At 53.9% G+C, this 25,462-nt stretch overlaps 2 protein-coding genes across 6 annotated transcripts; both read right to left on the bottom strand.

The window, feature by feature from the left end:
- Positions 1–6,100: 6,100 nt before the first annotated feature.
- On the bottom strand, positions 6,101–9,081 carry ZNF428 (zinc finger protein 428). Of its 5 annotated transcripts, none has more exons than XM_003341040.4 (3): positions 8,449–9,081; positions 6,925–7,143; positions 6,101–6,752 (listed from the first exon to the last, which is right to left on the bottom strand). In XM_003341040.4, the coding sequence occupies exons 2-3, from the start codon at positions 6,998–7,000 to the stop codon at positions 6,247–6,249; spliced, it is 582 nt and encodes a 193-aa protein (XP_003341088.2). In that variant the 5' UTR covers positions 7,001–7,143; positions 8,449–9,081; the 3' UTR covers positions 6,101–6,246. The 5 variants fall into 5 exon arrangements, with proteins under 5 accessions (XP_003341088.2, XP_056652960.1, XP_056652959.1 ...); XM_056796982.1 differs by having other exon boundaries at positions 6,869–7,143; positions 8,449–8,608; XM_056796981.1 differs by lacking the exon at positions 8,449–9,081 and adding an exon at positions 7,729–8,395.
- A 582-nt stretch (positions 9,082–9,663) lies between these two features.
- CADM4 (cell adhesion molecule 4) lies at positions 9,664–22,519 on the bottom strand. The gene is made up of 9 exons (XM_056796976.1): positions 22,362–22,519; positions 16,688–16,834; positions 16,241–16,393; positions 13,258–13,392; positions 12,921–13,085; positions 11,591–11,681; positions 11,175–11,347; positions 10,963–11,091; positions 9,664–10,750 (listed from the first exon to the last, which is right to left on the bottom strand). The coding sequence occupies exons 1-9, from the start codon at positions 22,423–22,425 to the stop codon at positions 10,641–10,643; spliced, it is 1,167 nt and encodes a 388-aa protein (XP_056652954.1). The 5' UTR covers positions 22,426–22,519; the 3' UTR covers positions 9,664–10,640.
- Between the last annotated feature and the right edge of the window lie 2,943 nt (positions 22,520–25,462).

Here is a 25,462-nt window from a genome sequence, read left to right as displayed (position 1 = left end):
ATTTGCCTTCCTGCCCCCTCCCTCCCTCCCCAGCTTTTTATTATTGGGTTTCCTCCTACCTAGCTGACCTCTCCTTTTCAGTCTCCTTTGCTGATTCATCATGGAAGCCCATGCTCAGCCCCCTAATCCTGGGTGTATCCCAGGGCTCTTTCCTGTGCCTTCTCTCACTGGCTTCTCCAGTTCCATGATCGTCTCTATGAAGATGACTCACAAATCACCATCTCCAGCCCTCATCCCTCCCCTATCATTAGTGCTCCCTCAATCCTCAGCCCTGTGCCGTATGCCAGCCCCAGCCCTGATGGAAGATGGGGATTCTGACTTGTCTTCGAGGCCCACTGCCGGGAGCTGCACCCACTGAATCCAGACTCTTCTGCTGTACTAGCTGGAGTCTAAGGGGTCCAAGTAACTGTGGGTGAAGCCCTGCACTCCTCTGGGCTCAGGTGAACCATCCGGAAGAGGAAGGTGCCCTAAATGTTGAGTAGGACGATCTGATGTGGAGATGGGAAGGAGCCCTGGCCTGGGAAGTGGCCTAGAAGACAGGACTGACAAATAAGTAATATTTTTGTGGTTCAGTCACATCTGGCTCTTCATCATCCTCCGGACCACAGCCCGACAATACTGGCCATGTAGTTTTCTTAGCAAGGGTACTGGAACTGGAACAGTTTGCCATTCCTTCTCCAGGGGATTAAGGCAAATGGAAGTGAAGTGACTTGTCCAGGGTCATACAGCTGGTAAATGTCTGAGGCCCAGTTTGAACTTGGGTCTTCTTCACTCTATCCACTGAGCCACCCTGCTGTCTCCAGTAATTAATAATAATAATAATAATATATATAAATTAAATAGCAGACATTTATATGGGATTGTAGGGTTTGCAAAGCACATAACAGAAACCACATCCCTTGCTGATGAGGACTCTGGGGGAAGAGCAGAGTGTGTGCTTGCCTGAATTGGCTTATACCCTCTAAGCTGGGTGAATAAACACTTGGAATCACCTCTTCCTAAGTCAGCTTATGATGATCGAGGGAAGGGAAAGAAAGGGCAGAGCTGAGACAGAGGTAACAATACAAGACTGGGGAAGGTCACCAGGGATTGGGGCAGCCTATCTCCGAGTCTGGAGAGGGTGAGAAACGGAAGGAGAGAAGCTGTAGGGAAAGCAGGGAAGAGCTTCAAGGGTTCAAGACTATGTCCGAGACCTCAGGCAAGTCAACCTCCCTGGAACTGTTTCCCCATTGGTAAATTGTGGGATGGGGTCAGAGGAGAGGGTTGTGGACTCCTTTCCAGCTCTAGAGAAATGATCAGGAAACCCAAGGCCAGGGCTGAATCTCTCATAGGTGGTTACCTAGCACTGTCTGACAATAGAGATGGCCAACTGGCTACAAGGGCTCTGGAAGCCAAGTGGGACTGAAGCCTCAGAGCATGAACAAAGACTCCCAACCATGGTGGAAGGACAGGAGGGTGATCCATGCCCTTCCAGATCAGTGGGAGGATCCAGGAGGGCAGACCCAAGAAGGGGGAACATGCAAATATGAAATGAGCCATCATAGGGAAGTGGGAGTAGGAACCTATTTGGTCTAGCCCCAGAAGAAGTAACAAGGTTCAGTGGGTAAAGGTGAAAAGGACAGTGATTTCCTCCTGATGGAAGGGAAACACTTTTAAGAGCCATCCTGACCTGATGTCCCTTAGGGGGCAGCCATCTCCCCCTTTGTGGGGTCCTTCAACATTCTCAAGGGTGCTCTTGGGATATTCTGAGATCCCTTCTAGGGCCGAGATGGTCTGTTGTGGGCCTTCACGGGGGCTGCATATATGTATGGCTGTGACACTCAGACTGGGGATGGCACTGCCCCTTCCGAGCCGACTTACCAGTCACTCTGCTGTAAAATGGTTGTGTGCCCTTCCTGCCCTGAAGACCTTTGGAGAATCAACATTTATTAAGCAACTATGTGCTAAGTTCTGGGGATCCAAAGGGAGGCAAAAAACAGTCTGCACCCTCCAGGAGCTCACAGTTTAAGAGAGGAGAGGCATGGAAACATCTATACAAACTATATACAGGATAAAGTGAAAATAACCAACATGGGGAAGGCTTCCTGTAGAAGGTGCGATTTCGGTTAGGACTTAAAAGAAGCCAGGAAGGTCAGAGGTCAGGTTCAGGAGAGCAGCTTGGGCACAGAAGATGCCCAGAGCAAGTACCCAGAGCCAAGAGATGGAGGGTCTTAGACGAACAACCAGGAGGAAGTGTCACTGGGTTGTAGAGTATATGATGGGCCTAATGTGTAAGAAGACTGAAAAATAGGATGGGGACTAGGCGATTGGGGCCTTCAAATGCCAAGCAAAGCATTTTCTATTTGGTCTTAGAGGCAACAGGGAGCTTCTGAAGGTTACTTTGTGTGTGTGTGGACACTGATGATGCACTTTAGGAAAATCCTTTTGGTGGCAGAATGAAGGATGGACAGGAGTGGGGAGAGGCTTGAGGTAGGCCGTCAGAGGAAAGGGGGAGCAGTATTCAAGAGTTGATGAAAACCTAAAATGGACGAACCTTGGCAACAGTTTGGATGGGGAGGGGTAAGAAACAATGAAGAGTCCCGGATAATGCCTGGGTTGACCCCGCTAAGAGGATAGTGGTGCCCTCTAGTAAAAAGGAAGGGTTTTGGGGGAAAGAAAGGTGATGTCCGTTTGGGGCATGTTTAAGATGTCTTCTGAACAGCTAATTTGAAATGTCTGAAAAGTACCAGAGATGTGAGATTGGGGGTCAGCAGAGAGACTAGACTGGGGCAGGAAAGGCAGATTTGGGAATCCAAAGTGGCAAGTCAGTCCCTGGCAGCTGTTAAGGTCATCAGGTAAGTGGTATGGAAGGAGAAGGTGGTTCAGGGCAGAACTGTGAGGGACACCTGTGGTTGGGGGGTGGGGAGGACCTGGAAGAGGATCCAGCAAAGAGATAGAGGTCAGAGATCGGAGAACCAGGAGAGAAAAAGAAAGCATCAAAGTGGAGACACTCAGTTTCTAAGGCTGCAGAGAAGTCAAGGAGAATGAGGACTGAGAAGAGGCCATTGGATTTGGTCACTTGAACAAACAGTTTCAGTGGAATAAGGGCAGAAGCCAGATTCTAAGGGGTGGGGGCTGGGGGGAGAGGAGACACTTTGTTGAGGGACGATTATGAAGTTCCCCATCAGACTGTAAGCTTCTCGAGGACAGGGATTTTGCTCCCTTTTCATATTTGTATCCCTAGTCTTGGCATACAGGAGGTGTTTAGTAAATGTTAACCGACTGATTGGCTGTGTGGTATTGAAAATATTTAAATAGTACTCAATCACATAAAGTATGGCTGAAAGGAATGCACTGAATCCCCCAAACTCCAGCAGCCGAGGCCCATGGCTCCCATTCCAGAAACAGCCCTGATGTAGAGCAGTTGGACAAGGCCCAACCTGATACCCTAAAGAAGGAACCCTAAAGGCATCTTGCCCTCCAAGTCCTCTTCAGGAACTAATCGGGAGTCGCTCAGACATTCAGCCCTCTGCACAAAGTGATCACAAGCCCATCATCCCATTCCTGCTTGTGGTTTTACCCAGCCCCCCAGTGGGCAGTTTCTTCTGCTAGGAGGGCTTAGCCCCACATCAATGCTTCTCTTTTCTTTCTCAATAAATAATTGATTTTAAGAGAGATTTGTCTTCAAAATTATTTCCCAAGTTAATAGCTGATGAGGCCAATCCTATCTTCTCTCAAGGAGACTTTGTAGTGGAAGCATATATAAAATTTTCTCTAGAAATACTAAGAAATGTGAATTTTCTCTAAAGCCCTTCCTAGACTTTTCTCAGAAAAGACCTTTGGAAAGGTGGGAATGGTAGATAAGGACAAAAGAAGACTTAAGTACAGGATTATGGGTGTTAAGGAAGAATCTAACAGTAATTCTTATTCAGATAGCTTTCCCTACCTACCCCACTAGAATCATGATGCATTTAAGGTCAATCCCTTCAAGGGATCTGACTTTGGCCCACCCTAAAGGAGATCCTCTATTATTCAAGCAGAGGAACTTATTTTCTCCCCAGAGGGAGAAATCCCCTACCCACCCTATGATTGTTTTATAGCCAATCTTAAGATTTAATTAAAATTATAGCTTTAGCATTGTTAATCATTGTTAGCAGAGTGAATGTATTTGAGCATCTTGCTTGAACAAGAATAGGCACCAGGTCCCACCCTGGGTGGCTTTTTGGGTGACCTTCTGTAGATTTATATCCTGCTTAATTCGCTCCGGTAAACTCTTATTTTGCTATTTGGGGATGATATATGTGCTCAGTGTAATTTTATGATACTATAACTTACATTTGCTGACCTGATTCCTTAGGTAATGTTTTTATAGCCACATTACTTTTACAGTTGCTGACCCTTATTTTTACATTGCTAAAGTTATGTTTTTCAAAGTACCGTAGATTATATGTTGACTTTTTGGCAGTTATAAACCTGTCCATTTTAGCATCAGTTTGGCATATTAGGGGGTCACTCACAAGGCTTGGGGTCTCCGGTCTTGACCAGAGCCGAGCTTTATTGTGAGACCGCCCTCTCTCAATAAACCTATTGTTTTTGGTTTGGAGACTTTGTTTTACTTTTTGGTGACTCTGCTAATAAATTTTCGGCACACAATTTATTTTCTGGTTATGGATCTAAGGGGAAAACCTCAAGAGTTTCTCTAGATTTCAGAAAAGAAGTCCCAAGAAAGGAAGGGGTTAGAGATATGGCTACTTGAAACTGGACTATTAGCTAAGACCAGTGATCAAACCTTTTAGAAACCAAGTGCCCAAACTGCAACCCTCATGCCACACTGAGCCACCCCCTTACCAAAGACAATGGGGGGGGGTCACTCCTATTGGGTTGCTGGGCAGAGGGGCAGGTGAAGTGCAAAATGTCCTCAGGCGAGGTGAGGGGAGCAGCCTAACTCCTTGGGTGCTGTATGGTGCTAATATCTATCTTCAACAAGATGGTTCTCAGATCAACATTTCTGGCTTCTTGTCCTAGACTCTAGCCCGTTTCCTGAGTACCAACATGCCACAGTCATGACAAACTGACAAACGTGACTGTCTGAATATCTGTCCTTGCAAGTCTTCCCCCTTCTGAACATCTAACACATGCTGGCAACCCTTCCTGCCACCATCCTTCCAATCACCCATGTTCACTTTTTCAGTCATCCTCAACTCATTTTCCTTCCCCTACATATCCCATCAGTTACCAAATCTACTCAGTTCTATCTCCAGTTTTCCTCCCTTTTCTCCACTCCCAGGGTTTTAAACTAGTGGCTCCCTGCCTCTGATACGTCACTCCTCCAATCTGTCCTCCACACGACTGAGACTGCCCAAAACATGCCCCTGTCCTTCTTCGTGACCAACCCTGGCTCTATTAGTTCTGGGCACTTAAAACCACTGGCCATCAAGCTCCAATAGACCACACCCACATATACACACATCAGTTCGTGGCATGATCTGGCCAGACTGGACTTCCAGAACTTCATTGATCATATGTTCTATCTTTGTCTATGTGTCATCGAACCTGCAAGGTAGACTCTGAGAATCCCTGGTGTCCTTCCAGCCCCATTTCCTGAAGAAACCTTTCTTTCCCATGCTCCTTCTGCTGTTCCCCTCACCCACTCCCAAATGTCTTAGGAACCTGGTATATGGCATGGGGGGACCTCTGAGACTATTTTATAGGTATCAGAACACCTCAACTCTCTGGAATTCCTTGCACATAGCATCTGTGTAATCAAGGCTTCCCGGGGGATGATGCCAAGAGTCTAAAGGTCTAAGGCTTCTGATTCTGAGGTCCTGGGTCTACCTCATTACCTCTATGATCTGTCAAATTACTGCTGTCTCTGGATCTCAATCTTCTCATCTGCTAAATGGGGAAGGGAGTCAGACCGGATGTTGTCTACTGTCCTTTTTAGTTCTAGGTATCATAAGAAATTTAAAAGCCCAAATCCATGACTGCAAGATAACACAATCCTAAAGTCCTAAGTCTGTGGTTCTAAGATTCAATTGACAGCCTCAGGGTTCTTGGACTCTATTTGAGGGGATGCGGGGGGCCAAAAGCCAAGGGTCACACTTACATAGACACCATCACACACAGAAATCTGGCTTTATTCGAACCCTAACACAGCTACTGTCCAGAAGATAAAAACTTAATTGGCGGCTCCACATCCCCCAGTGATCCCTTGTCTCAGCCCTATACCCACTGAACTTGCAACCACCCTCCAAGGAGGGGCTGGCCTCACACCTCCCCTCGGGCATGAAGCATGAAGTGGCCATGCAGCTCCCCAAGGTCGTCGAATGAATCCTCGCATTCTGTGCAGTGGTAAGCACCCCCCTCATCCCCAGGGGGCCCATCACCTCCAGTGGAGGTGGCCCCTTCATCCTCATCCTCTTCTTCATCCTCCTCCTCACCCACCTGGGGTTGGGCAGCACTTCGAGCAGAGGCTGTTGCCTGAGGGGCAGCTGGACGGCAAAGCCGACAGGGTGGGCCCCCAGGGGCCGAGGCACCCTCCCCAGGGGGTGGGCGGCCACACAGGGCACAGGGTTGGGGCCCTGGGGGCGGGGCAGCCCGAGCGGCCCTCCGAGAGGGTGCCCCCCGCCCCCCACCGAGGCGCTGCTTCACCTTGTAGCCAGGATCATATTCTGGATCATCTGTTGTTTCTTCTTCTTCATCTTCCTCTTCCTCATCCTCCTCTGAGTCAGGCTCTGAGAGGGTATAGTCTGAATCAGAGGGGTGCTCTGGGCCTGACAAGAAGGGGGAGATTCAAGTTAGGTATGCTCAGCACAAAAGGATTACAGGACTAAAGTTCCCTCTGAGGACCAAGGCTCTCTCCCATTTTCTGAATACCCTGGCTCCTTGCCTGTCTTGGGAAGTTGCAAAGGTGGCTTCATTAGAGAGCTGTGTTTGGCACCTCACCTGGGGACAGCTCCTCATCCTCCTCCTCGAAGCTGGCATAGCCCCCAGTCTCAGTAGTCTCTCTGGTCTCTGTCATGGCTGGGGGAGGGTGCTAGGAGGGGATGTCCAGCAGTGACAGCAACAGCAGTACGGGGTTTCCCCCCCCCCAGCCAGCTTTCCACAGCAGGGCTTCTTCTTTCCAGTAGTTCTGGCCTTTACAGGAACACTGAGCAGGAATCGCTGTTATTCAGGAACAGAGCTGAGTCACCACTCTCCACATTCCCTCAGCATCTCCTGCCTGCCCAGTCCCAGGCTGGCTTCCCATTGGTGCCACTTTTAGAGGCAGAAACTAAAGCTCAGAGTGGGCAAATGACTGCCCAGGCAGAGCCTCAATGAAAAGGGTTAGTTAGTAAGGCCTTGCTGGGGAAGGAATAACTAGGTGGAGGGGCCAGATGTTTTTTTAACATTTTGATGATACACCCAGGTACCAAGATCCTGTAATGTCAACAAAAAAGTGTCCAAGGCAGTGTGTCTTGTTCTCAACTATATGTTTGTTTATACTCCTTGAAGGCAGGGACTGTCTTTTGTTTCTTTGAGTATGCCCAGAGCTTAGCAGTGCCTGGCATACAGCAGAAGCTTAATAAATGCTTATACCAGGAGCCCTTGGGTGGCTCTGTGGATTGAAAGCCAAGCCTTGGACTCTGGGCAAATCACTTCACCCCCATTGCCTAACCCTTACCACTCTTTTGCCTTAGAACCAATACACAGTATTGATTCTAAAACTGAAAGAAAGGGAAGAGTTTAAAATTAAATAAATGCAAATACCGAATGAATGACTCACTCCAAGAATGCCCTGGGGCCAAGGATGGAGGGAATGCCAAGGTGTATAAGTTCAACTTTCCTTTTGGGGATGACTGGGGCCCTCCAGTAAGGCTCCCAAGAGACCCGGGGTCATCGAGGGTCAGCTTCCACAGGGTACAGCTTTAAGGACCAGACAACAGGAAAACTACGAGGGAGTTCCAACAAAATGCCAGAGCACCTCGTCCCTGCTCCCAGACTGCCCCAGGTTCCTATGGCCCCCAGCTGCCACATCTCCCACAATGCGTCGAGCGAATCTGACCTCGATCTCAACAGACACCGAGGCAGAGCCCCGGTTTCAACAATGCAAAAGGTAGGAGCTCGGTCCAGCTCCCCAGACAACCTGGGTGGTGTGGCACATTTCCCCCCATTCTACCGGGAACAGCGACCCAAATCCCAGGATGCATCTGGCTGCGATGGTTCAGCTCCCAGGACGCATTGGGACACTGCGGCCCGTAGTTTCCCACAATGCAGAGGGGCCGCCTGCCCTAAGCTCCCAGGATGCCCTAGGGTGGCCCACTCCTCCACCGTGCCCCAGTGTGCCAAGGGACAACGAGCCCCGGGCGCCGCCATGCTCCTAGGCCGGTGGGAGGGGCGGGGCCGGCGGGAAGGCGCGCGGAAGCGGCCCCGCGGGCTCCCGGCATTCCCCGCGCGCGCCCCGCCCCCTCCACTCCCCCGGGCACTCACCACCGCTGGCGACCTCGCTCCGCTCGCTCCGGTCGGCGGCGGCAGCACGCAGGGCCTCGGCGCGTGCGCAGAGCGAACCTCGACGGCGACGGCTGCGGCGGCGGGCGGGGGGAAACGCGGAGCGACGGGTGGGCGGGTCCCAGGGCGCCTGCGCGGCGGGTCGGACCATCCCGGCCGGGGTGCAGGGGAAAGCGGGCCAGGAGCTGCTCATCAGAGACCCCCATGGGTTCCCGCCTCCCCTGCTTCTCTTGAATTTGGTAGAACTGGGGCGGGGCCTCAGGCCAGCTGCTGTAGGAGGGGACTCCCTCTAGACCGAGGATGGGGGTGGGGACCGTGCACCTTGTTAACAGAGTGGGACAGGGTCAAGGGCTGCTTAGTCCGAAATTCGTATCCTCTCCCAATTCCCCAGTATAAAATGGCGTCCGTGGATTAGGTGATCTCAAAAGTTCCTTTCCTGTCTCAGCCCCTCTGTACAGAGCTAGGGAGGCATGGTCTGGGGCCATGAAGCCACAGCGTATTCATTAGTCGGGGGCTCTGCCCACGCACGTGTGGGCCCGTGGGGCGGTTGGCTTTGCATATCCTCTGGCTGGGCCACGCAGGGGCGCAGCGATTTGCATTTCGGATCTGCAGTCGGTTGGGCGGGGTGGGGTGGGGGGGGTCTGTGTCCTGGGCCAGAGAGCATGCGCGTACTGATTTACGGCGGAATTGGGAAGGGGGGCGGCGTGCAATGCCTAGTACCCCGCCTCCAGCTCGGGGTGGGGAGGGTGGCCCTACTCCTGACCTTTCTGCGGAGTTTGTCTCGCTTCTACCCCATATTTGATTGCCCCTCCTTGAGCCATCTCCCACTTCCCCAGCTCTTGGTCAGGCCACCTAATGTCCTGCTGGGCTGGCTTGTCTACCGTCACCCCCCACCTCCTGCTTTCCCAAGAATCAGCCCTTTCCTTTGGAGAAGCTCCGGGGTCCCTTACGCCCTCTCCTTCCTTTATCTGACACCCTAGGGGCTTCTCCGTCCTTCCACTCCTCGGCAGATCCTCTTAGGATTACTTCACCCTCTCTCGGGATTTCGTTCTTTCTCCCGTCTATATTTCCCCGAGGCTTTTCCCACATCCCTTCTTCCGCCTTTCCCGGGGTGGGGGTGGGGGCATCTTCCACATTCTAAACGCAGTTGCTTTCCTTCTCCTGCCCCACACTCCCACAGACAGACAACTAGGCCGATTTTTAATCTCTCCTTAGTTTAATGGTGGTTAGTGGGGCTGCCACCCCCTCCGTACCCCCCTCCCCCCGTACAAAACGTGTTTTTACAAGAAAAAGGCCTGGAATGGGGGTGGATCGTGGTGGTGGTGGGGGGTGAAATCTGATTTTTTTTAATACAGAATTTTCATTTTTTAATATATTATATATAAAACCACAGAGACGCACACGTGGACCCTGGGCCCCTCCCCCTGGAGGCCTGGAGAAGGAGAGAAGGGATGGAGTGGTGGGGGAGAGCCCTGTGGGAGTCCTGGGGGTAGGGGGAAGGGGGGTCCAGGGGAGGCATGTGGTGGGTGGGGGGAGCCCAAGCTGTGGGCAGTAGTGGGGCCTGGAGAGGGGGACAGGCCCCCCTCCCCCATCACGAGTTATGACAAAGACACAGAATCCCCATCCCTCCCCCCAACCGTGCGAACATGGCTTTGCAAAGAGCAGTCCCCATGTCTGTGGGACTCTCACAATGGCTGGCACAGCACCTAGGGAGGGATCCTGGAGAAGACAAGTCCCCTACCCCCACCCCAGGCTGCTCCCCAACCCTGCCACCCCCCTCCCCCAGTCTCTACCCCTACTCCCACCCCCTACCCCCACCCTGGCCCGTCAGAGACCCAGGTCTCCAAGTCTCCTCTTCCTTCTCAGGACTCAAGTATTCTTATCCTCCAGCCCCTACCCTGAGGGAGTCAAGACACCCCGAATCCCAGTCCCTGCCCCTTTGGGGACCCAGATGTCCTGATTCCCCATTCCCCACCCCTTAGGCATCTCACATGGGCCCCCAACCCTAACCTCCCTCCCAGGGCCCAGGTGTCCGCCTTCCCTGCCTTGCTGGACGTTAGGGGTGGGGAAAACTCCCAAGTGGCCCTTGGCCCAGGTCAGAGCCTTTGCTGGTTCCATTCTGCACTGGTGAGACCGAGCCTGGGCCAGGGCCAGGGCTGGAGGTCCGGGAAGGGTCAGATGAAAAATTCCTCTTTGCGCTTATGTCCATCGCCCCCATTGAGGAAGGCCTCGCGGGCCTCCCCTTGCTCATCCAGTCCACTGGCCTCGTGGGTGAGATAGGAGCCTGCGGAAGGTGGGAAAAGGCGAATGAGAGCATCCGGAGAGACGAATGGGAACCCGGGGACTCGGAGCCAATCGGTGATTGAAGGCCGGAGAAGTCCTGGACAGGGATTGGAGGCAGAGGCGCCCCGCCCCGCCCCCCAGCTTTAGTGCCTTCCGCGCAAGCCCCGCCCCGTCCGACTCTCGCCAATCCGCTGCCCCGCCCCGCCCCCTTACCCTTCTGCCGCACGGAGCACCAGACCATGCCCACCAGGACACAGATGATGAGAAAGACGAGCAGCGCCAGGATGCCCCCCACTATAGCATAGGGCACTGAGGTCTGGGCCTCCACCACGGCGCCGGGGTCTGCTTGGGCAAAGGAAGGCAGGCTTAGTGCGCCCACCGCGAGGCCCCCCGCCCCTCCCCCACCGTGCCCGCCAGTGCCTCACCGTAGACCACCAGGACGTAGAGGGCTCGCGCTTGGCCGTGCTTGTTCCCGGCCTCACACGTATACGTGCCGTTGTCTAGGGAGGTGAGGCCAGGGAGGGTGAGCGTCTCTCCCACCGCCTCTGCCCGCTCGGGGAGCGACTCGTTCCCCCGGCTCCACCGGATCTGCCCTGGCCTGCGAGGAGGGGCCAAAGAGCTCAAGGGCCCAGGCAGCCGGCCAGCCTAGTCCTTGCTCCCTGGGCCTTAGGGACTCCCTTCCCCCTCCCTCCCCATTGGGGACCCCCAGGACTAGGCATCTTAGGCTCCCAGACCCTTCCCTTCTCTCCCTCCGGGAGGGGACCCAGGCATCCCAAGGCCATCCACCTTCCATCCCCCTACACCCAGGCGACCCCCAACCCCAACCACCCCCTCCTCTGACCTGGGGTTTCCTGTGACGGCACAGGTCAACACCAAGGTGTCTCCCTCCCTCACCACAGCCTGGGAGGCGTGGATCCGGGCCGTGGGGGAGTCTGCGAGCAGAACGGAGCCAGGAAGGTCAAAGCTGGGGAGGGGGGAGGCAGGAAGGCCCAGCAAATACCAGGTATAGATGGAGAGCCTTCTCTCTTCTACCCCAGAACTGACCCCAATCCACACCTGGCCTCCTCCCTTCTCTAAGTGGTAGAGCTCTGACAGAAGACTGGCCGGGGATCGGGTGACCTGGGTTCTAGTCCTCCACCTTTCCTATTTCTTAGCTCTTGGCCCGTCCCTAACCTCGTTTGACCTCCTTAAAATAGAGAAGATGGCACACAGCTAGGTGGCACAGTGCAAGGGGAGGGAGATCTGAATTCAAATTCAAATTCAAATTCAAATTCTACCTCAAATTCTACACAAGCCAAGTCATTTAGCCTCATCTATAAAGTGAGGATAATGAGGGTTGTTGTAAAGATTAGCTGAGATAATGTAAATGCTGGTAATTATTTTTGTATCATAGGCTTCGATCTGGTGGGGCCCTCAGAAATCTCCTAGTCCAGCCTCCTCATGTTACAGATGAAGAAACTGAGGTCTATAGAAATCCAGTGACTTGCCCAGTCACTGAAGTAAGCAGGCAAGAAGAGAGTTCAGGCTGTGATGACGAAGCCTGTTTTCCCTGGCTGGTGCCTAACTAATATTCTAGGGCCTGGGGAGCCCCAGGGAGCCGGATCTGGGAGGGGGGGAGACAGACATCTAGAGGACCCAAGTCCTTCCAATCCAGATTTCCCCCCATAAACTCAACCAAACCCCATTCCGGAATTCCCCCGAACCCCTGTGACTTTTGTCACATCTAGGCTATGATCCATTGATGGGCAACCTTTTGAGCTTGGTGTGTGTATAACTCAGGTGGTGTGCCACTTCGAGGAAAAACCGTCCTCGGCATGCGGCCCATACTTCTCTATATGGGGCCATGTGCCACTGAAAATGGCTATGTGTGTCATAGGTTCACCATCATGGATCTATCATCACACTTAGTGGAGCTAAACCCTAAGGTTGTATGGCTCTTGAGAAGAAGGTTGAACCAGATTATCTCCATGGGAGAGCTGGTTGTGTGACTTTATGATCTCCGTGGGCCTTGGTTTCCCCATCTGTGAAATGTCTCTGGTTAGGTCCAGTGATGTCTGAGCCTCAGTTTCCCTATCCCTCCAAAGAGGCGGTGAAAGTGGAGAGTGTCCAAGGTCCCTTTAGCCTGGTGTGTTGTGGGTGCAGGGCCCTCCCCCCAGAGCCAGGTCACTTACACTGGACGTCCAGCACGTACTGCGTCTGCTTGCTGTGGCCTGGAGGAAGGGCTGCATTTTGAGCTTCACAGGTCACGATGCCGCCATCATCCTTCCGGTCCACTTGGAAGCGCACTGTGCTGGCCACACTCCACACCTTTCCATTCTCCTGCCGGCTGTCCACACCTGCCCAGCGAGGAGAGTTCCCTTGGAGCCTGGGTTCCCAGTGCACCCCCGAAGGCTCCCCTGTGGCCCAGCCCTCGAGGATCACCCCTTGAAGGTGATCAGAAGGGACCAGACCATTCCCCAGCCGTCCCTCCCCTCCCCATCCCCAGACGCTCCTTCTGCTTCCTCTGACCTCGGAGTTCTTTTCTGTCCCGGTACCAGCGCAGCATGGCTGGAGGTCGGGATCGAGGCACCACACAGCTCAACTCCACCTCGCCGCCCTCCACGGCCTGCTCCCGACCCTCCACTATGGGGTTCTCTGGGGCCACTGCAACAGAGGAAGGGAGAGGGGAGCTGAGTGGGGATGCCGGTGAACCCCTCCCCTTGACTGCAGTCAGTTCAAACCAGGGCTTTGTCACTCACCACTCGTGAATAAACATTTATTAAGCAACTACTGTGTGCCAGGTGACTTATTCTCTTTGGGACTCAGTTTCCTCATTGGAGAGGACTGGCCCTAGATGACCCTCCCCTCTCTCCTCTCAAAGCCTTTGCACAGAGGGCAGCTAGGTGGCTCAGTGGATTGAGAGCGGGGTCAAAGACAGGAAGTCCTGGGTTCAAATGTGGCCCCAGACACTTCTTAGCTGTGTGACCTTGGCTAAGTCACTTATCCCTCATTGCCTAACCCTTACCACTCTTCTGCCTCGGATCCACAATCCAAGATAAGGGTTAAAAAAAAAAAAGCCTTTGGACAGGCTACCCCCAAGCTTCCTACACACTCCCTTCTCTCTGGTGCCTCTTTCCGGAAGCTTCTGAACCTGCCAATTGTTACTGCCCCCTCCCCCCCCCCCTTGTATTCTCCTTCCATGCTGTTTTCCCCTCATACAAAGGAGGCTCCGTGAGGGCAGGGGCTGATCCTTTGGTGTGTGTCCTGGAAGCACACACACTCCTCCCCCTCCCTTCTGAGGTAGCCTTGCTGGATGGACTGCCTGCCTTTGCTCACACCTGATGCTACAGCTACCATCTCTGTGGGGCCCCCATGCCGCCCACGTGCCAGGCACTGTGCTTCAAAGAAAGGCAAAGGGCAGTCCCCGCTCTCCAGGAGCTCCCAGCCCCATCCTGGAGCCGCATGCAGCCAACTGCAGGACAATCAATGGGAGACGGGCACTAGAACGAGGGGGGGGGGGGCAAGAAAGACTTCTCGTGGAAGATGGAGCTTCTTGCTGGGACTTGAAAGAAGAGGAGAACATTCCAGGCATGGCGGACAGCCAGAGGAGACGCCTGGGTGGAAAGATGGCTCAGGTGAGGAACAACATGGAGGAGTGCTTCAGAGGGGATTGAAGGCACAAGAGTGGGGGGGGGGGGAGCAGGCTGTGAGGGCCGAATGGAGGCCTTTACATTTAATGCTGCCAATGATAGCCAATTACTGGAGTTGATTGAGTAGGGGAATGGCATGTGCTCTAGGAAGATCACTTGGGTGCCTGAGTGGAGGATGGATTGGAGTGGGGAGAACTTAGAGGCAGGCTGACCTACCAGCAGAGTGTTGTAATAGTCCAGGTGTGAGGCAGTGAGAATCTACACCAAGGTGGTGGCAGGTCAGAGCTGAGAAGGGAGCCCAGACTCTTCCTCCTTACCTTTACCTTTTGGACTCTCTCTCTCTCTTTCTTTCTCTCTCTCTCTCTTTCTTTCTCTCTCTCTCTCTCTCTCTTTCTTTCTTTTCCTCTTTTCCTTCCTATCTCTTTTTCTTCCTTCTTTCCTTCCATCCTTCCATCCTTCCTTTCTTGCTCTCTCTTCCTTCCTCTCTCTCTTTCTTTCTCTTCTTTCTTTTTTCTTCCTTTCTCTTTTTCTTTCTTTCCTCTTTTTCTTCCTTCCTTCATTCCTCTCTCCTTTCTTTCTCTTTCTTCCTTTCTTTTTCTTCCTTCCCTCCTTCATTCTTTTTTCTTTTTTCTTCCTTCCCTCTTTTCTTTCTTTCTCTTCCTTCCTTCCTTCCTTCCTTCCTTCCTTCCTTCCTTCCTTCCTTCCTTCCTTCCTTCCTTCCTTCCTTCCTTCCTTCCTTCCTTCCTTCCTTCCTTCCTTCCTTCCTTCCTTCCTTCCTTCCTTCCTTCCTTCCTCCCTCCCTCCCTCTTTCGTTCTTGGTTCTGAGACCGAAGAGTGGTAAGGGTTAGGCAATAGAGGTTAAATGACTTGCCCAGGGTCAAGGGTCTGAGGCTAGGCTTGAATCTTTGGAGAAGACTCCCTTCTCCAAATCTGGCTTTCTATCCACTAAGTGATCTAACTAGTCCCCTGGTTTCTTTTGATTCAATTCTGAAGGGAAACTTTCCCTCATCCCCACAGTTGAGTGCCTCCTCCATCCAACACTACTTTGAGTTGGCTACTTAGGTCATGTCTATCTATGTTATTCTGTATGGTCCAACTCTTCATGACCCCATTTGGAGTTTTCTTGGCAAAGACACTGGAATGGTTTGCCATTCCTTCTCCAGCTCATTTGATAGATGAGGCGAGCAGGGTGAAGTGACTTGTCCAGGGTCACACAGCTAGTAAGTGTCTGAAGCTGGATTTGAACTCAAGAACATGAGTCTTCCTGACTCCAGGCCGAGGGCTCTGTGCATGATGGTGACATCTAGCTGCTCTCATGTCTATCCATAGAGATGGACATTTTGGATTCCCCTAGGAGAAGTTGAGCCTCTTTCAGGCTGGATCTGTTCCATTTTCCTTGTTGCATTTGCAAATACTGACTGATTAGACTCCAGTTGCCTGGCACACAGTAGGTTGTTACTTAATAGACATCTGGGAATGGAGGCTCTACTCTGTGATCAGAGAGCCCTGTTGGAAGTCATGTGACTCAGAGCAGTTCAGCTCAGAGACCAAAGTGGCCTCAAGTACCAAGTCTGAGGGAGCTCCATCTGAGTCACAGAGCTGAAAAGGTAAGCAGGCTCCAAAACCTCTCAGGCTTCAGACAGGTTTGAGGAGGGACAGCTAGGTGGCTCAGGGGACAGAGAGTTGAGCCCAGAGTCAGAAGACCTGAGTTCAAGTCCAGCCTAACTGTGTGACCCTGGGCAAGTCACTGAACTCCCATTGCCTAGTCTAGTGGTAAGACTACTTTTCTGTCTTGGCACCGGTACTTGGTATTGATTCCAAGGCAGAAGCTGAGGCTTTGGACAGGTTTGAGGAGACCTTACCAAGCACAGTGAGGGTTGCAATCTGGTGATGGGTGTCTTCTGTGTACAGTTGGCAGAAGTAGCCCCCCTCATCATCTAGTCGGGCATCCGAGAGCCTGATCCGGACCCTCCGTGGGGAGAACTCCTCCAGCTGGAAACGTTCATCCTTCAGGGCTTGGGGGAGATCAGAGGGGAAGTGAAAGAAGCCCCAGGACTCCTGAGTCCCCCAACCTCCACAGCCGGCCCCTTGTCCACCGACCCAACCTAGGAGTCTGTTTCTGTTCCTGTCCTCCACCCCATCACACCCTTCCCCTCCCCTTTCAGCCATCCTTCCCTTCCTAGCCAAGCTGGACTGGCTAGCTGGGGCTTGTGGGGACTTGTCCCAGTTCCACCTGCCACCCAGGGCCCCAGGCTTGCTCATCGCCCAGTCTCCCCCCAGGAAGGGCCGGGGCATCCAGCCTGCCTCACCCCTGGTGCCATTGAAGAAGAGTGTTTGCCGGGCAGGGTTCTGGAGGACAACGATGGAGCCGTCATACTGGTGTAGTCTGCAGGTGATCTCTGCCACCCCGCCCTCGGCTACGGTCACATTCTCAGTCTGCACCCCCTGGGCCGACCCTGTTGGCATAGACAGAACTTCCATCCCCCATCGCGGCCCGACTCCATTTGCACCCCAATCGCATCCTTTATGTTTCCCCCAACCCATCCCCCAGTTTCTTTGGGCACCCGAAGCGTGCCTTTCTCTCCCTAAGTCAGATGCTCCGTCACGGTTTCCATCCGCCCCTTCCTCATCCCCCCTGCCCCCCTCCTTCCTGGCCCCCATCCCCCTCCTGTCCCTGGGGGGTCTCTGTGTGTCTCCCTCCCAGGCTCAGTAACAAGCTGGGCTCGTGGCAGGAATGTTAATGTCCCCCGAGCCTTTGTGTCCATTGGGAGTGGAGGGGGTGGCTGGGAAGGAGGAGGGGCGAGCCCGAAGCCCCAGGGAGGAGGCTGGGCCAGGGGGCTGAAGGCTGGGCCAGAGGGCTCAGGCTCCGGCGCGGGCCCTTTAAACCTGAGGTTGTGTTGACAGCGCCGGGGCATTGCCATAGAGATAGTGCCAGGCGCAGCAGGAGGAGGAGGAGGAGTTGGAGGGAGAGAAGAGAGGGATGGCAAGGATAGGGACAAGAACCCAAGAGTCGTCCTCCCCTGTCTTCCACTCTGCTTCCAAGTCCCAGGCGCCCTGATTCTCAAGTCCCCTCCCCTCCCAGAACAGCTCATCCTGACCCCCCCAGACCCATCTCTTCAGGGACCCCGGATTCCTGACCTCCCCCCCGCCCGGGCCCCAGGCATCCGGGCCCCAGCTGTCACCAGTCGGGTTTCCGTGGTGACGGACCGATCGTAGGGAAGGGGGGAATCAAAAAGGCAGAGAAGGGGGGAGGGCGCGCGCCCCTCGCGCTGAGTCAGCGAATCCCCGCGGGAGGCTCAAGGTCGCTCAGCGGAGAAGGTCATCCTCCCCCCAGCCCGGCTCCCAAGATTCTGAACAACTCCCTCCCCCCCAGGTTCCTGGAGGTGGTACATTCCACGCCCCCCGCCCCCCATCAATGGCCGAGTCCGGAGCATCCTTTGCACAAAGCCCCGATTATTCCAGCTCTGGGTGTAAAGGCGCCTGTATTCCAGGGACCCAGGCTCCCGGCTGCCCGCCACCCCCAGGCTTCCAGACCCAGGCGCCAGATCCCTCTCCTCCCCCTCCAACCTCAGGGACCCAGGCACCCAAACCGACCTCTCCCTTCCTGGAAGGCCTCCTTCACCCCACCTCGGGGACCCAGTTGCCTGGGTTCCTCTCCCAGGCGCCCTCACTGCCATTTCCCAGGCCCCAGAAGGCTCCTTCCTTTACCTTCATCTGAGAGGCCCAGGGCCCTGGGCTCTTAGCCTGCTACAGCCTCGAGGGGCATTAGGGCTCCTGGGCACCCAGTCTCCCAAGGACTTGGGTTTGGGCAGACTGGGCTTTGAGTATCCCAGGGGCCTTTTGGGCATCTGTACTGCCAGGCCCCAAGTTGAATCTGGCTTCCCCCTCAGCTCCACTTTCTCAAGGTCCCAGGGACTCAGGGAACCCAGGTATTAGAGCTTCCAGTCACCGAGGCACCCAGGCATCTGGCTTCCCAGAGATCTAGGTGTCTCCTAGAGACTTGGGTTCTCATCCAATCAGAGATCAGCATTTCTGGACCCCCAGGCCTTGCTCCTCAGGGACCCAGACTCCTGGGTCTGGCAGGGGAATGTTGGTGGGGGTGGGGAGGGTGAGTCAGCAGTTGGAGTCACACAAAGCCCCCCTGTGGCCCCCGCATTCCTGGGATTCCCTGAGCTCCCAACATGCTGGGCTGAAGCCCAAGCCGGGGGCGGGGATTCCTAGGAGGCTTCCCTGAGGTGTCCCAATGTGTCACTCAGGAAGCACCCTCACTAGCCTGGGGACCTCAGAGTTGGGGAAGAATGGAGGGCTGGGTTACCTGGGGCCTGCCAGGGCTGGCTATCAGAATGCCTGGGTCCCTGAAGAGTAGGGACTATGGAGGAAAAGTTCACTGGTGCTATGGGGGGTTGGGAACCAATAGGTCTGTCTATCTCCCTCCCTGGGGGAGAGAAAGCCGGCTTTGTCCCGGCGGGGACAGGGCTGCCTCGCACAGCATGAACCACCCCCAGCCCAGTCACCTCAGGGACCCAGGCATTCTCATCCCCCAGGCTTCACCAAGCCCATAAGGGACCCAAGTGTCCTGCCCCTGCCCTCCAACCCTTAGACTTGCAGAGTTGAAGGATTTGGACTTTGCTCTGACCTTTCCCTCCCTCTTCCTTCCCCCCCCCCCAACCCCAAGGCATCCTCCCATGGATGACTCAGAAGGGTCCCATTCAAAAAAGCCAGAATTCCATCAACATGGCAAGACACACATCAGCCAGTCTTCTTGGGGGGTGGGTGGGAAGTAGGGTGGCCACTGGTCTCTCTTTGTGTCTCAGTGTCTCCTCTTTTCTTGCTTCTTCTTGTGTCTGTTTCCACATGTATCTTAGTGTTCCTATATATCCTGCCTTCCCTCTAGTACCTTCAAATGTCCTTCCCAGAGTGTCGAGTCAGTGGCTCTGTGGGGAGATCTAGAAAGGGCTCAGAGCCAGACCAGAGGCTCTAGACCAGCTCTTAGGAGCCTAAAGAATACTTTTTCTTACTCACTCCCCCCAAACCTCTAAAATTGCGGGACAAGGTCATAAAATGCCCAAGCTAGACTCATAGTTACATCATCAAGTCCAACCTTCTTGTTTTCCTGTTGGGGAAACTGAGGCTCAGAGGGTTAGAAGGATTCTCCCAAGACCATATGGTGACCCTCTAGTGACAGAGTCAGGACTAGAACTCAGGTCTTCTGATTCCCAGTCATGGAGTCCTCCCTTCATATCATAACTGCCTTTCACTGTGTTCTTCGACTGGACGCACTAGATTCTATGACTCAGACTGAGCCTCAAATCTAAGATTCTAGAGCTCTTCAATTTCACATTCTAAAGTCTATCATTGAAGATCTAGAGGCCGAGTCTTCATATCCTAGAGGATATACTTGGAAGAGTTTACATGTGAGCCTTCAGATTTCCAAGCTTCTGACTGGAAGGGTCTGTAGGGTTTATGAGCTGTCCTTCGAGCCTAGGTCTGTCTCTAAGGCATAGAGAGTGAGTGATTCTTGTCAGCTCCCAGAGTTTATGGGAAGAGGCAAGATAGAACCCAGGAACCTTTTCAGGTTCTGGAGCCTGAATGCCAATCTTGGGTTTGTGAGGCTTTGATTCTGAGGGCATAAGTCAAAGACTCTAGGATAGGCTTGCAAAGCTTTGATTCTGGAATCCTGAGAGTCTGTGACTCTGAAAGGTGAAGAATTCATGATTCTGTGAAGATAGAAGTACAATGGAATTTGTAAGATGACTGCCAGGAGACAGGGAGAAATGAAAGGAGTTTGCAAGGATGCTGAAGGAATGCAGAATTGCTCTGGATGAGAAATAGTAGGAGCGTCTCTGGGACAGTCCTAGGAAGAGGATGCTCTGATGCCAGAGATATTGGGCACTCAGTTCTCTGGACCTGTGCCTGGAGATGCCCGTGCCCTAAAGCAAGAGAACCTGGACTTGGAAGGTTAGAACCAAGAATGTAGAATGCCTGGACCAGAAGGGACCTTGGAATTCATGGTCCCTCGGAGCCAGAAGGGACCTTAGGTCAGAGGATGTCAGAGTTGGAATGAGCCTTAGAATATTGTATGTCAAGGCTGAGAGGGAGCTTGGGACATAGCATGTCAGAAGGAAATAGAATGTAGATTGTTAGAGCTAGAAGACTGTCAGGGCTACAGAAGGACATGGGATGTCAAAGCTGAGAAGGACCTTAGAGTTCTTCTAGTCTGCTGCCTTTAGGTTAAAGAGAGGGAAACTGAGGCCTGGAAAGAGAGGGTACTTGATAAGGTCCTACCACAAGTCAGGAGCATAGGCAAAGCATCTGTCTCTTCAGTGGCCTCTCCAGGGAGCCCCTCCTGGGGACCTCTACCCACTGGTCTGTATGTTTCTATGCCTTTGAAGGGTGGTGGATTGGTCAAGGTGGAGGCTGTGGCTACAGATTCCTGGGTGTCCCAGCACCACAGGATATCTGATGGAAGGGGCCTTTGAACAGAGAGTATGGATATGGAATTGAGCTTGGAACATGGACTATGGGGCTAGAATAGCTAATCCAACTACTTCAATTGACAGAGGGAGAAATTGATGCTGAAAGAGGGAAGGGACTTGCCCAAGGTCACATAGATAAGTAAGCAGCAGAGGGCTGAGCTCTAGCCTCTTCAGCCCAGATCCAGTGGTTTTTCCACCATCCCACATTGTCCTTCCCGTGTGTGCATGTATGAATAGGTTTGGTGGGTCTGGCTTGGATGTGAATCCTCTCCCTCCCCCCATTGTGGATTCTCATAACCACCTTCATCCAAACCCAACGTCTCCAGTTTAGACCCTAATCTGGTGGGAATGAGGAAAGGCAGAGGAGCAGGGGTGGAGGGAGGGCATGAATGAAGAGGGGGCCAGGAAGCCTGGAAAGGAGAGCCAGGGATGGGGACAGGAATGGGAGAGATGGAGGGGGCCAAAGGGGAAGGAAGAGGACAGCGGGAGAAGGGTGGCAGGAATGGGACTGAGACAGGGATCTGAGGGTCAGGAAGAAAGGGATGGAGTAGGGGAAGGGGGAGGAGGCTAGAAGGAATGAGGGGATAGCGGGAAGAGTCAGTTGGTAGGGAATGGTGGACGAGAGGGATGGGGAGGAAGGAGGCACAGAGACGGGCCTCTTTGTCCCGGGGCTCAGCTGGGGCCTGTGTCGGTGCTGGGAATAGGTAAGCTGCGGCATCCCTCCCTCCGAAACTCCGGCTGCCCGGCTTCTCCCTCTGGTCCCCAACCCAAGCAGCTAGGGCCCCCGATCCGGCCAGGCGGAGCATCGGGACTTGGGACATACAGCCCAAGGATGCGTCTGCCCCTCGCCGCTCCCCACCCCGTCCTGCAGGGCTGCTGGCTCCTTTCTTTGTCGGGGGTGTGTGTGTATGAAGGGGGGAGTAGGGAGAGGCGCGAGACTGGGCTCAGTGAGGGAGGGGAGAGTGCCAGAGGTTCCGTATGGAGCGGGGAGGGCTTGGGGCGCGGAAGCGGCCAGGAGATTGGGGCTGGACCCCGGGACCGGGGACAGCGGCAAGGGATGGAAGGCGGGGAGGACAGGAAATTCCAAATGCGGTGGGGAGGGGGGAGCGGGCTCAGACACCCGGGCCGGAGATTCTAAATGGAGCTGGGGACTGGGGGGGGGGGACGGACGCTAGACAACGGAAGGAGCACCTCGGAGGCTCGGGGTTCGAAATGGAAGGAGAAGAGAGAGGCAACGCAGAGATGCCAAGAGATTTCAAACAGCACTGGGGAGCAGAGGACGGGAGGGGAGGAGAGCAGGCCAAGCGCGGAGAGGGCACAGAACGCGGGGTCTGCCCGACCAGGGATGCTCAAGGAGGTCGGGCCGCGGGGATGGGGAGGGGGGAGTTGGGAGGGGGGTCTGCGGATAGATCGCATTGTTCTGGCCTTTGCAGCAGCCGTGCCCGTCCTCCTCCCGCCTCCCCGTCCGCCCTCACCCCCAACCCAGCGCCCCGAGCCCGCTTCCTACCTGTCCCGGCCGCGGCCGCCCAGACCAGCAGCAGCGGCCACGGGAAGCGCCGGGCCGGGCCCATGGTGGTGCCGCCGCCGCCGCCGCCGCCGCTCGCTCCCGGCCCGCTCCTTCCCTCCCTCCCTCCCTCCCTCCCTCCCGCCCGCTGGCTTGCTCCGGCCCCGCACCTGCACCGCCCGGCCCAGCCCCGCCCCCTACCGCCTAATGAGAGCGCGGGGCGGAGCCTGGGGAGCCCAGAAGGAGGGGGGACAGGAAAGGCGGGGACAGAGTTGGGGGTGTGCGCTGGGGGAGGAGAATCATAGGCTCTCCGGGTTTACAGCTGGACCGGGTCATTTAGTCATTTGAAGAGGGAGGAAACTGAGGTGCCCGGGGGAAGGGACTTAGTCAAGGTCACACGGCTAGTAAGGATCCGAGCCTCGGTCGTTATTATTTTTGTCATCATTTTGGAAGAATCTCAAGCTGTCGGAGCATGGAATGTCAGAACTGAGAAGGCCCTAAGACCACAGAGCGGCAGGGAAAAGGGCTTGGAGCATCCACGACGTAGAACGCCGGTGTAGGACGCTGGCCGTGCCTCTAGGAGGCTCTCTCGAAGGATCCGTCCCATTCCATTCACGGGCTCTGGAGACCGAGATGAAACTTGGAGTGTGGAGGGAGGGACGGGGCGCCCGGAGAGACCGCTGTCGGCGGCTCTCCGGGAGGGCAGCCTCCGAGGCGTTCGCGAGCAGATCCCGTTAGGCAGTGGGCTCTCCCGCCCGGAGTGACACGAACCCGAGTCAGACGGGGCTTTCCTACAAAGGCGCTGCGCACCGCGAGCAGGCGGAGGACTTTAAAGGGAGAGACAATGCCTTCGGGCACTGGCGCTCCGGCTTCCCCGGGCTGGCTCCCTGCGGGGAAGAAGAACAAAAAAGCCTACCGGAGTCGAGGCCGAGATGACTGACAGGCGCTCCAGACCGGGGAGTGACGGAGCCGCTCAGGGACTTTGCCTGTCCCGTGCCTGGATGGGGGACTCCAAAAGAGCCAGAAGAGGCCCCTCTCCGCCTCGGGGAGCATCAGCCGAAGACTCCGGCTCAGGCAGAGGCAGACGAGGGCTCGCTCCGTCGCTCCTGGCCCTTGGAGCCTCCCTAGCGGAGCCCGCGGAGTCAGGACAATCCCAGCAAAGGCATCGTGCGAAAGCAGCAGGAGATGCGCTAGGTCCTCCCTGCGGACACCGGCCCTGCGAGACCAGTGCGAGCAGAGGCGAAGGGGGCGGGGAAGCCCCTGGGACTTAGAGGCTAGTGTCCACGCCAGCGCCGATAGCATTCCGACTTGTCTTCCACCGGCCTCCCTCCCTCCCTCCGGGTGTGTGCCTCTCCACAGACTTCCCCTTCTGCCCGCTCTTCCCACCGATAGTGGGTGCATTTGGGGAAGAGCAAACTCCAGCTCCATGGCCCGGTGGGTAGTTCGAATCTGGTCTCAGGCAGTTCCTAGCTGTGTGACCCTGGGCACATCACTTAACCCCGTCTGCCTCAGTTTCCTCATATGTAAAATGAACTGGAGAAGGAAATGACAAACCTTTTCAGCGTCGTTGCCTCAACTGGGGCCACTGAACAACAAGGAAGGTTGTTCCTCTTGGGTTCACTTTTGGGTATCATTTTGGCCACCAAAGAGTACCCTGAGTGCCTGGAAGGAGAGGGCTGCTCCTCGCTGAAGTAGAAAAATGAAACAGAGACCCTTAGGGTGCAAGAAACCCTATGATGGGAATGTTCTTTTGGCTATTTTTTTTTTTATTATACTATTTAATTAGTAGACAGTTGGGTAGCAGAATGGGTAGAGAACTGGGTCTGGAGTCTGGGAGACCTGAGTTCAAATTTGATCCCAGACACTTACTAGCTGTGTGACTCGAGTCTTGTTATTTAACTTTTGGCTGTCTCATTTTCCTCCACTGTAAAATGGGGATAGTAATAGCATCTGCCTCTTTGGGTTGTTGTGAGGATCAAAGGAGGTAATATTTGTAAAGTGCTCTGCATAGTGCCTGGCACATTGTAGGCACTTAATACCTGACTTCCCCTTCTCTTCCCCTGAATTATTGGGCTTTGCTTTGAGTTGTGTCCTTCTGCTCATTAATAAAAGGAAACACATTGGTGGGTGGCTATGAATATGATTTTTAAATTTTTATTTTCAATGTCATGAAAAACCCATTTCCATGTTGGTCCTTGTTGTAAGAGAAAAGTCATACATGATCAAAACCCCAAAATAAAACCATGAAGTACACTGAGGTGAAAGACGACTCCCACGACTCCCACGGTTCTTTCTCTGGAGGTGGAGAACCTTCCCCGGCATTAGTGTTTCAGGGCTGTCCCAGACCACTGGATTGCTGAGAGGAGCCAAGTTTCCCCACATAACCATCATCCAATATCACTGTTGCTGTCCACAATGTTGTCCCGGTTCTGCTTATTTCACTCTGTATCCCTTCCAGCAAATCTTTCCAGCTTTTTCTGAAATCATCTTGCTTATCATTCCTTATAGCACAATCATATTCCCTCACCAACATATATCACAAGCTGTTCAGCCATTCTCTAAGGTAATGTACATCCCCCATCATTTCCAATTCTTTGCCACCACAAAAAGAGCTGCTATAAATATTTTTGTACACATGGGTCCTTTCCCCCTTTCAACGGTCTCTTTGGGATGCAGACCCAGTAGTGGCATTACCAGAACTATTTTTAATTGAATTTCTTTCTTTCTTTCATTCATTCATTCATTCGCTTGTTCATTCATTCATTCATTCATTCGTTTGTTTGTTTGTTTGTTTATTTATTCACTCATTCATTCATTTATTTATTTATACGTAGAAACAATTTTTGACAATTGTGGGATGGTGTGCTTTGATCTACAGTCAGACTCCACCAGTTCCTTCTTTGTCTGTGGAGAGCATATTCATCATGAGTCTCTTGGGGGTATCTTGGGACCTTTTTTGCCCATAATAGTTTAGACCTTCATAGTTGATCAGCTTACCATATCTTTGTTACTGCATACACTGATGTACTGTGGTCCCAAGCAGATGTGAACCCACAGTGGACCTTGTACACCTGGGACAGCTTGTTTGGGGAGATCTATGAATG

The sequence above is a fragment of the Monodelphis domestica genome, chromosome 4, assembly GCF_027887165.1.
Source record: "Monodelphis domestica isolate mMonDom1 chromosome 4, mMonDom1.pri, whole genome shotgun sequence".
Lineage (NCBI taxonomy): Eukaryota > Metazoa > Chordata > Mammalia > Didelphimorphia > Didelphidae > Monodelphis > Monodelphis domestica.
This window is presented reverse-complemented; position numbering and strand designations above follow the sequence as displayed.